General features: G+C 40.4%; 1 protein-coding gene across 1 annotated transcript in view; it reads left to right on the plus strand.

Moving 5' to 3' along the window:
• Positions 1–16,634, plus strand: part of NBEA (neurobeachin) — an 827,350-nt gene that overhangs the window by 427,807 nt on the left and 382,909 nt on the right. Inside the window, exons 21-25 of the mRNA XM_025215995.1 lie at positions 8,454–8,535; positions 8,747–8,870; positions 9,266–9,458; positions 9,722–10,738; positions 16,358–16,575. Coding sequence (XP_025071780.1) covers positions 8,454–8,535; positions 8,747–8,870; positions 9,266–9,458; positions 9,722–10,738; positions 16,358–16,575 — 1,634 coding nt within the window. The remainder of the gene's footprint in view (positions 1–8,453; positions 8,536–8,746; positions 8,871–9,265; positions 9,459–9,721; positions 10,739–16,357; positions 16,576–16,634) is intronic.

Raw genomic sequence — 16,634 nt, forward strand, 5'->3', positions numbered from 1 at the left:
AGTTCAACACAGACAAATGCAAAGTGATACACCTTGGGAGAAATAATCAAAAACACATATAAAATGGGTGATACCTGGCTGGATGGCAGCTTTATGGAAAAGGACTAGAAGTCTTGGTAGATCACAGACTCAATATGAGTCTACTGTGTGATGCAGCCACACAAAAGGTGAATGCAGCTTTGGGATGCATCGGAAGCATTAGGTGGAAGACACAGAAGGTGAGAAGTGCCTCTCTACTTGGCAGTAGTTAGGCCTCATCTGGAGTACTGTGTGTAGTTCTGGGCTCCACATTTTAAAAAGAATGTGGGGAAATTAGGGTCCATAGACAGGTAACAAAAATGATAAAAGTCTTGGAAAGCAAGTCATACAAGGAGAGGCTGAAGGAGGGAGCCCTGTTCAGCTTGCAGAAAAGGTGCTGAAGAGGGGACATTAGCAATCTTCAAATACTTGAAGGCCTGCCATAAAGAAGCAGGAAAGCACCTTTTCTCTCTTGCATCAGAGAAAAGGTGGCTTGAATGGCTTGAAGTTTCAGCAAAGCAAATTTAGATTGGATATCCAGAAAAACTTCTTCACTGAGAATTGTGAGGCAGTGGTATAGACTGCATAAGGAAGTTGTGGACTCTCTATCACTGGAGCTGTTCAAGAATGTGGCGGTCGAGTGGTAGGCCGGGGCTATGGCCAGTAGCCCGAAACGGCAGGTGGGTACTTTTTGACCGATGGAGTGGAATTAGGCACGGAAGCGTATTGGTAACAAATAGATTGTTTACTTACACCACTGATGTATGGGCGCAGGCAGAGTTGATTGGCTTAATTGCAGTTACAGACGAGTTATAAAGACTTTCTTAAACACGCGAGAGGACCGACGAAGTTCCTGTAATCGGCTTACTGCAGTACTGGGGTCGGGGTACGTCAGGAGGGTCGTGTGACGGGGAGTCACTGGTGGGTGATCAGTCCGCCAGTTTTACTCTGAGATATGTACGGAGTTCGAGCTCTCTGAGTTCTCCTTCTCCGAAGTATATACGGAGTGCTCCAACCTGGAGAATATGAGGAGTTCTCCAACGTGGGCGGAAACTGATTTACCTTTTATATGACTAACAAGCCAATCGCTAGTCACCAAATATGAATAATTTGGAACCGGCCAATGGTGGTGTGCGTTTGCATAAAGTTTGGCGGGAACTTTTTCTAAGCTGTAATTTTCCATTACTGTGGCATATAGTTACGTAGCGGAATTTTCCCACTGTGACCTACTTTTTTTGCTGCGACCTAGTTTCTCCCTGTGCCATATGTATCAAACCAAACCAATGGAATTTTCCACTATGGCACAGGCATGCAGAATGATTGACAGCAGAATGTTCCACTATGGATCAAACCAAAGGAATGTTCCACTGTGCCATAGGCATACAACTACTTGGTTCTGACAAAGAAGAGGTTTAACAGCCACTGGTTGGGGATAATCTAGGTGTAGCTATACTTATGTTCTACTATGGGTATTTCCCAGGCTTCTGATAACCCCCACCCCACTTACTGCTACGTGTGTTGGTATATTTAAGCCTTCCTCAGAGGCATTGTATGTTAGCTACAGCTAAGGTTGGGGACTTTGACTGGGGTGTGCCTAATGCTCCTGCTGGGATATAAACATGGAGGTTCCTGGCTAAAGGATCTTGCCCCCCCACTCAGGGCCAGACTGATCACCATATTTGGGGTCCAGAAGGAATTTTATTTAAGGTGACCATACATCCCAGTTTCTCCAGGATTCTGTAATGTGGGCTGGAGTAGGTGAGGAGGCAAAGGAGCATGGTGTGCTAGGCAAGTGGTCAGGTATGCATGCCATATAGGAGTAAGGTGCACAGAATGGAGCAGGTACCACCATGCTTGCACGTGGTATGTCCTTGTGCCTGCTCAGCCTGCTGCCTGGCATACCATGCTCCTCCACCTTCCCACCGGACTCTGGCTTGGGACTTTTGACCAACTGGCTGGGGCTGGGCTACAGAATCCCAGAGCATCCTGGTGAAACCAGGTATAGCAGAACCAGGATCTAGGGGTGACCGTGCTGCCCTCTGGTGGCTAAATAGCCATTGCCTCAACCTGATTCTAGGTACCCTTCCCTCCACTCTCCCCTCCACCCACCATGCCTTGAAGTAATTGTTAAATTGTGAAATGAAAGCTGCCTTTTAGTCCTAGAACCAGTCCTCATACTTCATTTGCCAGTGGATCCGCTCTCAGAACCCTCTAGCCTGAACCAGGTCTGTCCATAATTGGGCCTTCCTGGCCCATATATGCCTTGAGTCACCTGTTGCCTTAGGGGCTTATTACGTGGCTCCACACTGCCCCTTACACCATGCCAGTGCCTCTCAGGTATTTTGTTCAATCAATCCCTTGTAGGTCTCTCAACCCCCTTGGTCTCCACCCCTTTTCTGTTGCTGGGCCACTTAGCTCAGGATCCACTGGGTCGGACCTGGCTTCTGGGCTCCAGCCTTAGCCTTGCCATATCAGGCTCTGGCTTAGCCCCATTTGGGCTTTGGGCCCTAGTCCTATCTCTGCCCTACTATAGCATTGGGCCCTTGGCCCCTGTCTCTGCCCTTCTTGAGCACTGAGCCCTCTGGCCCAGACCCTGCCCCTCTTTGGGTTCACTGCCCCCTTGGGCACCTGACTGTGCCTTCACCCTGCCCTCAGCAGGGCTCAAGGTGATCATGTGCCCCTAGGGTATTAATTGTCCTCGAGAAAGCACTTCTCACTGTCCCACCCAAACCAGTGATCTAAATGGTAACGGTGCTGTCACAGACCAGCTGGGCACTGTGAGTACATCAATTCTATCGCAGACCAACTGAGCGCTGTGAGGGTATGAGCCACTGGGCTGTTCAGTTCAGTTTCGGATCGAAGAGGCAAAGTTGGGAGTGAAGCAAAGGCAAATTTATTACAGCTTACACACACAACAGTTAACAGAAAGATAAATGCGAGAAGCAGATAATGCAGTATTAAAGAGCTAATAGTAAATAATAACAACAGATAGATGGATCAATTCTGTCGCAGGCCGACTGGGCACTGCAAGGGTATCAGCCACCGGGCTGTTCAAAACAACAGATAGACATGGGTTGGCAGCTAATCAACAGTCCCTCAATGCCAGGTGCACGCCAAGCGATTCCAGCAAAGTCAGGTGTCCCTGATTGACACTGTCGGAGGGATTACCAGGGAAGTTGCCTTGATTAGGATCTGATCCTTGCTCACACCGGAAGTCCGGAGTCTGGGCTTGGAACAGCAATGACCATTCTGTTTCCTCCTTCCTGCTGGTCACTTGATGCAAGTGTTTTTTACACCTAGTCTTATGCTAATCTGTTAACTTTAGAGCCACTCACAATATTGCCCTATAGCTGTTACCCTATGGGATTGAAAGGTGTTAAAAATTATCATAAAAGGTTACTACCCAGACTCAGGTTTATCCAATAAGCAAATTACAATGCAGCATCTTTAGGTTTGAAATTAACATTACTAAGCCCAACCCTTTTAGGTTTCTCTGAATATGCTTTCTTGGGATGTGCTTTTCTTGAATGTGTTGTGCGCCAGGCGTTTGGATCCAGTTTTTATCATCAAGGCTGAACCGAGCAAAAACTGTTAGGTCAGCTAATCTTGCAGCTACAGCTTCGCCTTTGGGGCACAGTCAGTTCCACGATTAATACAAACAGTTGGTTTTATAATTTTGGTTAAACTTACGGCAGACAAGTTACATTTGTGGGTTACAAACTTACAAGCTTTGTATTAGTTAATATTGCCTATTAGGCAAAATACTAAATGCCTCCAAGAAGCACATATTTATTGCTTATTAATCCCTCTGGTTCTGGCCATCACACAGTGCCCATACATATACTCCAACACATTCTTAATTAATTGAGTCTGCTAATTAGAATGGTCCAGCATGCCTCGCCATTACATGTATTCAATGTCCTGTGTTTCAAAATGACGGTGGGGCACTTTAACTAATGCTTGTTTGATGAGTTTTATTTGAAGCACTGCCGTGGCTGTTTTGAAATGTGGGAGACTAAATACACACGATGCTGTGGCATTTTAATTAGAGCAGCTGCCTGGGAGCCATTCTAACTAAACCACCCACCTCGGACCCTGGAGTATGTGCATAAACACCCTAAATTATATCCTGCTCTTTGTAGCAGTAGTTTCCTTTCTCCAGGTATTGCAGGACCAGTATCATGCTGGCACTCCTGAGTGTGGCCCTGGGGGCAGCCTAGTGTCCCCCTGCAGCCCTTCTGGCCAGGAGCTCTTCATCCTGAGGCCTGCAGGGTTAGACTTCCCGGCTTAGCTCAAACCCAGGCTTCTATGCCATCTCCAGGTATAGCATGCTCACAGGCTATCTTCAGCAGGCAAACCCCCTTCAAGGCTCCTTTCCCTTCCACTTCCAGAGGCAGACTTTTGCTTCTGGCTCTAGTCAGGGCTTTATATTCAGAGACCCTGCCCCCTTCTGGTCACGTGCCTTATCAGTTAACCTATTGGCAAGGCTGCTTATTAACCCTAGCCTGGCTGGCTGCCTTTGGCTGATTCACAAAAACCCTTCCCTTAAAGGGATCATTCCACTTTTCTGTAACAGCATAAGGTTTCCCTGTTACACTTGGATGTATGGTGACCCTAATTCTCCCTATGGTCAGAATGATATGGACTGTGGGGGGTTTTGCCTTCCTCTGTAGTATAGGGTATGGCTCTTTACCCAGGATTTCTTGCACCTATCTTGACAACATTTCATAAAAGCAGGGCACTGATTGCCATTTTTCCCCTGGTTCACCTGTGGCAGGCTTGTTGTTTTAGGGTTGATGGTAGTCTTATGTAGAGTTTATATTATGATTTCTATGGGATGGTTTGGATAGGTGTGATCCTGCCTTAGGCAGGGGGTTGGGCTAGATCAGTGGTTCTCAACCTTTTTGATACTGGGACCCATTTGCAAAGATTGATGGCTTGTCCCATCCCACACACCCCTCGCCCTGCCGGTGCCTGACCCACAGTGCCCTGACCCCCTGCCCTGCTACAGCCTCAATACCTGGCTACCCGGCCACCTACTCCCAGTGGCAGCAGGCACCTGCCCCCCTCCACACACCCATCCCCTCCACACACACGTGCACACACTGCCACCCCTACTCCCCAATGGCAGTTGCCAAGCCCTGGCCCTTCAACCCCTGCTCCCCATATACTTACCTTCATCCTGCTGCTGGGGCTGCTCCCATTACCCTGCCTGGCTGTGTGCTGGCCATGCCCCAAGCAGCCCCTTCCAGGCTGGAACGTTGTTAGCCTCCAAGGGAAAACCCAAATTTTTGCACATTTTTCTGGCACTTGCTCATGACCCTTTGAAATATTCTTGCAACCCACTTTTGGGTCACAACCCACGGGTTGAGAAACTCTGGACTAGATGATCTCTAGAGGTCCCTTCCAGCCTTACTTCTCTATGATTCTGTGACGCAGCATTAAACTGAGTTTGTGTTATATTGATGGAACAGTTGAGGAAATAGGAAAGTGATCAGTATCTCTTCCATAAACAGCCACGTTTGGAAGAAATTAAATATTAGATGGGAATAGCTTTTGATGTCCAACAAGACTGGAAGGGTGCTCCAGCAGAAATTGGTTGCACGTATATCTTACCGGGGAGCATCTAGATTCTAGCAGTGATTGTTTTAGGACCTGGTAATTGATAGGGTCATGAGAGCCTCTGTGTTGCTATTCAACAAGCACACACTGCGATTGTCATTATTTTCAGAGAAGTTTTAATTGACATTTTAGTTAATGTATCCAACCCAGTAATATTTAATTAGGGTTTAATTTTGGGATGCTTTGCAGTTTAGAAAACTAATTCTACTGTGTTTTTACTTTATACAGTAGTTAATCTGAGTACCATTTTACTGTCATTATGAATAGCTGCAAGGCATTTTGATTCCTATGAATCTGTGCACACTTAAGCTTCAGATTTGATCACTTTCAGTTGTACTAGCATATGAACTGATTGCAGAAAGACTCATTACTGCCGTTTCCAATAATCAGAAAGTGCTTCTAATATGTGTTGTTCAAGGTAAATGCATACAAATGGTCAACTACATACCTCATCTTCCATTTGTACATGTACACTGTTACAATTAGCTTTATATTTAGTTATGCACACTTCTTTACAATGAAAAGCTCATTTTTAAGACTGCCAGTTTTAGATAGTTTTTAAAGACATGCCTGAAATAGATCTCCAAATGCTTTAGAACAATTTTCATAAAAAGTTTTTGGAACACATTCCATACAGCTCCTATATGTGTAGCTTTTCAGAAAACTTGACAAATGTGCAGTTTTACATTTCTGAAGCATCGCAAAGTGTTTTACAGTATGCAAATTTTGAAATTACCTGATGCATTTATAAAGTAGGATGACGCATGTTTTCAACTACATACATATCCCTAAAAACTAAGAGACCAGGAAGTTAACCATACACTTCTTGAATTCACTTATTGTATCATCAATATTGATATAGTAGAGAAAATTACCCTGCCTTCTACATAGTACCAGGGAAGCCTTCTGTTATGTGAGTAATATACCGAAGGTAGATGTTTAATAACATTAGACCTTTTCCACAACACATCCAGTACCTTTTTATCTCTTTATCTTTTATAAAATTAGTTTATTTAGCCAGAATTGTGATTAAGGAGCATCAGCTCTTTTTTTGTTTCAACATCATATTTCCAGGGTAACCATTTGAAATCCGTTACACAATTTCACCACGCAACATTACTTCTGGGCATTTTTTTTTAGAATCTCTCCAGGATACGCTCTACAATTTGATAGAAAGCTGTATCAATTGTAGATTTCTTTAAGTTAGTTGATACATTGTTTCAGCTTTTGTATGTTGGCCTTTGTTGTTAGAACTAAGGTGTTGAATAGTGCATGTACAGTTTAACTGGAAACAAAACCTCATTACTTTTGTGTACTAGTATTTGTTTACTGGTTTTCTTTGTTTCAAGGTTTGGATTTATATAAATCCCAGAAGTCCAAACAATTGTGATCAAACCTTAGTGAAATATGATTGTTGCATTAAGAAATAGCAATTTTTCATAAGTGAAAGACTCACTCCACAAACATATATATGCTTCTCTCCAACAGGCTAGGTAAGAAAGGCTTCTTATGAGGAGAGACTGGCGGCAATAGTTATGAGCTGCTACTCTTATCTCCTCCTCAGCCGTATCTCAATTACTAAACTTCTTGTCCATTTTTTAGTAGTTGCACTCAAGCTACTGAAAGCATAGGATAGATTGGGAATACACATTTTTACCATATTGTCATCCAAGCTTCAGGTATAAAAGTATTCTATACCATATTTATCTGCATACCACATACCCGTGAATAACTTATGCACCTTTTTCTAGTGAGGCAGAACAAAGAGTCCTGTTATCACCTTCACTCCCCTCCCCTAGCTGCTTTGCCAACATCAGTTGTCAATTCAGCAGCAGCTGTGAGAAGGTTAAACCTGTAGCTGGTTAGCCCTGCAGCAAGGAGAGGGGGACATAATGCTGATGACACCTGCTTCAGGTGGCTGGAAGGTTCAGTCTTGGGTTAGCTGATCCTGAGCACATCCCCCTGCCACCATTCTAGCAGCCCCCCATATCCTTTCCAGTATAGAAATCAATTTACTTGCACAAGAAATGCATCCCAGTTTAGGATGGCAAATTTTGAAGGGAAAAGTGCATCTGCTATGCAAATAAATATGGTATATTTTGCAAATCAAGCTAATGAACCCTTAGCTAGACACTTTATTTGTTGGCTTGACTTTCAAGGGTGCTGGGAACTCAAGAGTTATCAGTGAAGTTGGTGCCTTCAGCCTCTCACAGATGATAAAAAAGATGATTATTTCAGTGGGAACTGCCAGAAATTTGGGAGGTATGATGAATATGAGAAGTAAGGGAATGCCTTAAGCACTCACCTCCTCGGGTCTGGACCATCCTTAACTTGAATATATGTTTGACTTAGAATCTGAAACCATATTATTGCTTTTGCTTTATCTTATTTTGTATTATGCAGCTTATGCTGACCTTCTATATTCAAAACAACACTAGTACTCAAAAGTCAGCATATAAAAGTTATCCCAAAATTAAGTTGGAAGTAGAATAGGAAGGGCTTTGGCATTTAAAAATGTTAAATATTTGGTTTTCCCAGAAAAAAAAGTTTGTTAATGTATAAAAGGAAACCGCTTGATTTCTTGCATACACATTTGGCTAATAATAATTATGATTTAAAAAAAACCCTTTCCTACTTTGCATCCTTGTACTAATAAAATTGCTTTACTAAAGATTTTTTTAATGAAGAGCTAACATACACATCACTCCATTTTTCATTATGAACCACAGCATGATTAGTTTAAATAAAAAATTAGTTTATGCTATTAAATTAATATAATATGGTAAAACTAACTTAATTGTTTTCTGTTTTAGATTTTGACAGAACAAGTATGCACACAGGTTGTTCACAAACCACATCCAGAGCCAGATTCTACAGTGAAAATTCAGAATCCAAGTAAGGAAATTATACTATGTTTGTATTGCATCACTGGTGACTAGATTTTTTTCTTTTTAAACAAAATGCTATTTCTTATTTCCGCAACAGTTCATTGCTTTGGGAACGTCAAAGAAATTTGCTTTTATATGTGGCTTTTGTTATTGCTTCAACAACTGTTTTTACATGGGATTTAAAATATGTTTTGTGACATATATTTGCTCTTTTAAAGTGATTCTTAAGGTGGTGGCAACGTTGTTAAAAAACTCCACACCAAGCGCAGAGCTGATGGAAGTCCGACGTTTGTTTTTATCTGATATGATAAAACTTTTCAGTAATAGCCGTGAAAACCGAAGGTATGTAAATTAAATATTATTTTTCATACTCTAACACAAATAGGTTTCGCATCACTACACTAAATATTGTATTTTGGGATGTTCATTGTCTTTATATTATACAATTTTATATAAGCTGCAGTAAAAATATTTAAAGTTATAAAATATGGTTTGGGCAAAGAGTAGTTAATTTTAGGTGAGCAGTTAACAGTTTTGTTTTGTTTTGAGCATATTTTACTAAATCTTTTAAGATCCTGGATTTAAAGACAAAGTTATCTTATTAGCATTACTTTGACCTTTATGGGAAGACAGTGTATTTTAAGACATTTTCATTTTGTTTTACTCATCTTCATTTGAAAAATCCTAAGGGATTGAATTTTATTTGGATATATTTTGACCTAATTATTTCACTTTAGATGTTTACTTCAGTGTTCGGTGTGGCAGGACTGGATGTTTTCTCTGGGATATATTAACCCTAAGAACTCAGAAGAACAGAAGATCACAGAGATGGTGTACAACATTTTCCGTATTCTCTTGTATCATGCAATAAAATATGAGTGGGGAGGCTGGAGGGTATGGGTTGATACCCTTTCTATAGCCCATTCCAAGGTAAGAATTAGTTTCTGAATTTTCTGTTGGTTCAAATATCTCAAGTTAAAGGGCTAGCAATACCTAAGATACAATATAAAGTAATTTAGTGCCATCTGGTGGATACTGTAGGATATTTCAGGTTAGCATTTTTTGCTTATCAGTGCAAGTTCTATTCTGTGAAATGTTTTGTGAATTAAACATTAATGGTGCTGATTTTATTTTTCTTAGTTGAAGTTGTAGATTTTCATCTGAAATTTATAATCTGTCCTCTTCTGTTTAAGGTCACCTATGAAGCTCACAAGGAGTATCTTGCAAAAATGTATGAAGAATATCAGAGGCAAGAGGAAGAAAACATAAAAAAGGGGAAAAAGGGGAATGTGAGCACTATCTCAGGCCTTTCATCTCAGACAACAGGAGCAAAAGGTGGAATGGAAATTCGAGAGATAGAAGACCTTTCACAAAGCCAAAGCCCGGAAAGTGAAACAGACTACCCTGTCAGCACAGATACCAGAGACTTGCTCATGGCTACAAAGGTGTCAGATGATGTCCTTGGAAATTCTGATAGACCAGGAGGGGGTGTACATGTAGAGGTTCATGACCTTTTAGTTGATATAAAAGCTGAAAAGGTAGAAGCCACAGAAGTAAAGCTTGATGATATGGATTTATCACCAGAGACACTGGTAACTGGAGAAAATGGGGCCCTTGTTGAAGTTGAATCCCTTTTAGATAATGTATATAGTGCTGCTGTTGAGAAACTCCAAAACAATGTTCATGGGAGTGTTGGTATCATTAAGAAAAGTGAGGAGAAAGATAATGGGCCATTGATAACACTGGCCGATGAGAAAGATGAACCTTCCACTAACAATACCTCATTTCTTTTTGATAAAATACCCAGCCAAGAGGAGAAACTTCTGCCAGATCTTTCCAGTAATCACATTTCTATTCCAAATGTGCAAGATACTCAAATGCATATTGGTGTAAGTGATGATCTGGGATTGCTTGCTCATATGACTGGTAGTGTAGATATAACATGTACTTCAAGTATAATAGAGGAGAAGGAGTTCAAGATTCATACAACTTCAGATGGAATGAGCAGCATTTCGGAGAGGGAATTGACTTCATGCAAAGGATTAGAATATGCTGAAATGACTGCTACCACCCTGGAGACAGAGTCCTCTGGTAGTAAAAGTGTACCTAATGTTGATGCAGGAAGTGTAATATCAGACACAGAAAGATCTGATGATGGTAAAGAAGCAGGAAAGGAGATAAGGAAAATACAGACCACCACTACAACTCAGGTAAGTTACAAGTGCTATGCTTATATCAATAGATAACACTTTTACTTTTTTGTATCCTTGTGACAAGGTATTTAGCAGAATTTGCAGATTTGTTGGAATCTGATGGCTGTGCTGTGTGCGTTTCTGCTGCGGCCTCGAACTTGCGACCTCTGGGCTGTCAACATTGTGCCTTAGGTCCGCTCCATTACTGAGTACTGGATCATTTAATCAGGGCTGAGAGAAATCTTTAAACACATTTTTGCTTCCATTATACCAGACAAATCTGTCTTGCAAACCTTTTTTATTTGCAAAATGGCTAGCCCAGCAGCATGCATGATGGCTATAAGTTAGTTTGAGAGTTGGAATAAGAAAATGATTTACTCCACTTATGGAAACTTAATTTTAAAAGCTTTACTAGGGAGATATGTATTGTACTTGCATGATTTGTCTTGTGTCCAGTATAATTAATGATACTAAATTTGCTCTTCTGTTTTAAAAGATAGTAATATCATAGTAATACAATAGTATTATTGATAGTAATATTTATTTTATGTAGTCTACTTTATCAAAAAACCTGTACTAAAATATGCCTGCCAGTATTTCTTCACGGTTTCATAGGGTATTTTCTTAATTGGTCTAGATATTTGGGTACAGATTTTCTGTGCCAGCAGTAGAGGCAATACACAAAACTTCTTTAGTGTTTTGTTCATGTACACATGAGTTTATTAGCTCATTAGTGCTATTGTTGTTTCCATTGTGAGAACTGTTATTAGTTTATACAGAGAGAAAGACAGAAAAACAAGAGAAACATGCCTGAGAACAGAACACTCACATTGTGTTTCTTTTTCTTGTTGTCGGCCCCTCTGATTACAAATTTAGTTTGTCTGATTCTCACGGTGTCCCATCCCTGCCATCCCAATGGCTGTGCTGGGAAGGTTGTACGTGGGCGTTAGTTGTAGCCATTGCAAATCCTCCTCCTTCAAGAAATCTAGATGATTATGCACAGGAAGAAAGAAACAAGTTAATGAGCAAGACGTTTTTGTTCCAAGACCTATTAGCTGCCCTGGATTCCAGGCAGAAAGTATATTAATCTGTCCATGAAGTTCCACAAGTGGTGCTCTGCTGATTTTGGTTCATTAGTCCCTCAAGTTTTGAAACCAGTCTTTCATCTCTTCTTGGGATCTTGCCCAAGGGAACTCATCAGGCATAAGGAGCCTCCTCCTACCCAGTGTTCTAGGCTCATCCTATGAGGAGTTCTAAAGACCTTTGAGGTCAGTGCTGAATGGCTTTATCAGTCTGCTGTCCCTTTCTGTCTTTCTCACCACTTCTGCTATCATTCTGCCTTCATGATCTGAGTATATGGGCAAATTCCTGTGCCACCTTAGGGCTTTAACAAGTGCCACCATCTAGGACCATTAGTGCACAGATATATGGAGAATGAAATAACATAAGTATGTCTTCCCAGCTGGTATTGTTTTGTTCTAGCACAGGCTTTAGTTCTGTCTTTTCCTACTGCTTTCCTTCCACTCTATGAGGCTGTGTCAGAGCAAACCACTTCTCTCTCCTTTTCAGGAATTTTGATAAACAGAACTAGGAATTACCTGTTTCTCTTGGACACAAGAAGAAGAAAACAATAGCTAGTATAGGACTCTGAAAATGGTATCTGTTCACTTCCATGAGAAAGCCATGGTGGTGTGAGAATGGGAATGCTTCAATGAGAAGTTCGCCCAATGAAGTGTCTTTCATTCTGTGTTAGGAAGGACACTGAGAACACAAACTATATTGCATCACCTGTCTACTTTATAGAGTACAACATCCACTCAAACCACCACAAAAGAGGCTCTGACAACTTTCTGTGAGCAGCCATGCACACTGGTTAATCCTCTGAGTAATATGTTAGATGGACCATGAAGTACACCAGATCCCCCTGTGAAACTAAGAATGAATGTAGGATTTATGTAGATGCTACCTTGTCTGGGTTGTGTAGAATAGCTTGTAACAGGACACTGGTTAGCACACTAACATCACCTCCAGAGGAATACTGATACTCATACCAATGGAGTGGTTGTCTTCTGATCAGACACCTGTGGCTAACTTAAATACCTGGTCCTGGAGGGAGGACACTGCTGAAGAACTCCAGCAAATGTAGTGATCTTTAACAGATATGGGAAAGAAAGAGCTTCCAAAAGGTGTCCCCTCCCCAACAAAAAATAGACTCTGCCTTTCAGTTCAAGGATCTGAGCACATAAGCAAGTTACCTTGAATTATCTAGATGGGAACTTAAATGGCAATGGCATTAGCTGCTCTGAAGGGTCTGTCTCTTTGCTTAACTGACCCCTTATTAAGTTTGAGGTAGTTTCAGTGCTGCATGCACTTGGATAGCTGATGTGCTCTAAGTCCATGCACCTGACTTTCCCCACAGTAACTTTGTTCTTGTTAACTGTACTAGGCTCTGGCTTCCCTGAACCTACCCTTTCTATTTATAGTCCCTTTATGAAAGGATACAAAATGCTATTCAACCAAGAGGCACAGTTCAGTGAAATTTAGTCTCTTCCTTCACTTGGCATGATTGAATTTTGACCTGAGTTCTGATGAGAGTGAAGCTTTTGGGTTCTTTTGTATGTGTGCTCTCAAATTTTGTTACAGAACTTGAGGCATAATGTAGTACCCCCCACACTTTAAGGCATCTTGTATAATAGAGAACAAGCAGTCAAAACCAACAGAAGAAAAAGGTATCGAAGAATATCAGAATGAAATTATCAGTTGTCAGATGGTTTTTATTCTTAGTCTTGACAATCAAACAAAGACTGTTGATACCAAGAAGATTATTAAATGGGATGAGAAATTGGGGGGGGAACAACACTAAGGAACAGATTTGTTTCTATTGTGGAGTGTAACTTTTTTCTTTCAAAATAGTAAAAGAGTGATATGTTCCCTTTCCCTTGCTACATGAACACACATATGTAAACAACCTGCACACACATGTGTACATTCATGCATGCTTTCAGGAAAATAAATCTATAATGGAATCAAAAGTAATCTCACTATGTGCTAACTTCCATATGTTATTTTGTCATGGTTATTCTTGAACTGGCTCCTGTCTTTTCTCCCCTTCCTTTCATAAAATCACTTTTTGCATATTTTTCCTTATGTCCCAAGTTGTAAGTTCTTCAAGCCAGGAGCCACCTTTTTAAACCTTTTCTTTAAGTGCCAGCATAATGGTGCCTAAAGTCTAGTTGAGACATTACTAAAATATAACTGTTTATTTTATCTACTTGCTTGATTTAGGATTAGTTTAAAATATGTTACTTATCTGCTAAGTGCGTTCTGAGCACAAAGTCAAGGCTACCAGTGAAATGTTTAGGTAAAGGCATGTATTAAGTAAAAAAAAATAATTGAGCATTTTCATTTTCCTAGGCAACACTAAAATTGAAATCTTGTTAAATGCTTGAAAAATGAGCTAGTGAGACATGAGCTACACCATCACTGCAGTTGGAGATGAACTGGAGCATGTATTGACTTTCTTATGCTAGCTTTAACCAAGTTAGCTCTTGTAAGTAGTAGTAGCAGCTGCGATGCAGTGGCATGGACATCAGGGCAGGCTAGCCACCTTGATAGTAAGCAGTGGAGGTTGAAGGCAGGCTCATACACCTCACATTAAAGCTTTTATTGATACATCTACACTGCTCTTATAATTAACGCTTGCCTACATATGCTGTCATCATACCCCAAATTGCAACACAGATAATAGTCTCAAAGCGTAAGTCATACGTGAGGCTAGCTGCTAATTTACTGGCTGCTAAACATACTTTTTAGAATCTAGTTTTATATCCAAATTCCCAGGTTCCTTCACTTTACCAGGAAGAGCAGCATGTCTGTGCCCAAGTTGACACTTCATGGAGAAGCACCAAAAGAGAAAACAAAAGAGAGCATAGACAGGAGTTGTTTCACAGATTCCAGAGGGGAAGAGTTATAGGTCCTCATGAATGTTAAGGCAGATACTATCTGAGAAAATAAGAGAAAAAGTTGTGGCTAAACAGGTGCCCAATTTATCAAAGCTTGGAAATGGAACAGAGAGCACGCTTATTTGAGAGAAGCAATTCAAGAACTTAAACGGTACTTTTTATCTATGCATGTGTTAAGAAAGGATTTAAACACCAGAAAATAATTCTCAAAAGACATAATACTACCAGTAAAAATTTGGAACTTAAGTCAAATTGATGATTGACTTAATAATAGGAACCCCTATTGCTCTCCAAAGGGAGGTTAAAAAAATCATGCTAAATACCACGTAAACTTTCCAGCTAGGTTCCTGTACCATTCTCTTTTTTATATCACAAGTAAAAATACTTTATATAGAGATAGAGATATCTATATATCTTTTCCCAACAATTGTCTGGCTTTCAATCAATAGGTGAGAAATAGACTGAAGAGGTAAAAACATTTTAGGCAGTTGAAAAAAAATATTTCTAGTTTAAAGCATTCAGTCAATCAATTTCCAGATAACACAAGATTATTTCTTTCTTTTCCTTTATCTACTCTAATTTTAAAATGATCTCAAGCCATGGGTATTATAGTTTCCCAATAGTAGTATTCCACAATCTAAGTCATGTAATTGTCATGAAGATTTGCCCAACATTCAGCTTGTTTTCTTATTGTATTTTTTTCTTACCATTACTGTTTTCTCCATTTTCTTATCCCATTAAATACATCTTTTTCCTGTTTGTTTGCTCAGAAAGTGGAAGCAAGCATTCATGACCACGTAGGTATTAAAATAATACCTTAAATCAACTACTTGCTGAAAGATATGGAAGAATGTCCAACAGCACACAAAACCTTACCTAATTAAGAAAATAGAACACAGTCAGCAAGGGAAGACCTATGAGGCTAGATTTGTACATCTGAAAAGAAATTGATGGTATATCTTCTAAAATAGGTGCTTTTTAAAAATCTATAAAAGAAAGACTTCCCAAAATTTGAAAAGAAAAACAAACAAGGGTAGGGGGGCAAATCTTGAAATGACAAATTTTGAAACAAAACAGAAAGTCAGCAAATACCTGAAAGGAAAGATTAGAGTAGGGCCAAATTCCTTCTTTTCACATGTGAAAAGAGGGAAGATTTACTTCTGAAGTTCTTGAATTAATTCTCTCAAATAAGTGTGCGCTCTGCTCCATTTCCAAACTTTGATAAATTGAACACCTGTATAGTTGTAACTTTTTCTCTTATTTTCTCAGATATTATCTGCCTTGCCATTTATGAGGACATGTAGCTCTTCCCCTATGGAACCTTTGAAATAACTCCTGCCCACGCTCTCTTTTGTTTTCCCTTTTGGTGCTTCTTCGTGAAGTGTCAGCTTGGGCAACAGACATGCTGCTCTTCCTGGTAAAGTTGAAGGTAGCTGGGGAATTGGCTGTAGTACTAGTTTCTAAAAAGTATGTTTAGCAGCCTATGAAAATGGAGTAGCTCCTGTGGAGCTACAGCAGATGACACTAGCTGACTTTGGGTGGCAGTGTCATTCTATTTTGGATTTTTACTTGGCTCAAAAGTCAGGCTATACTTTCCCAAGTCTTATAATCCATGTGGTATTTTTTAATTCACTGCAGAATAGTAATGCAGACTTTGAATTTGTTGCTGGTTTAGGCTGTGCAGGGTCGGTCCATCACCCAACAAGACAGAGATTTGCGAGTTGATTTGGGATTCCGAGGAATGCCAATGACAGAGGAACAGCGACGTCAGTTTAGTCCAGGTCCACGAACAACTATGTTTCGTATTCCAGAGTTTAAATGGTCTCCAATGCACCAGAGGCTCCTGACAGATCTGCTGTTTGCACTAGAAACAGATGTACATGTTTGGAGAAGGTAAAAAAAGTGATGTTTCCTATTCAACTTTATTATATATGTACGTTTGTCAGCAACAC

This window comes from Alligator sinensis, unplaced genomic scaffold (assembly GCF_000455745.1).
Source record: "Alligator sinensis unplaced genomic scaffold, ASM45574v1 scaffold1014_1, whole genome shotgun sequence".
In the NCBI taxonomy this organism is placed as follows: domain Eukaryota; kingdom Metazoa; phylum Chordata; order Crocodylia; family Alligatoridae; genus Alligator; species Alligator sinensis.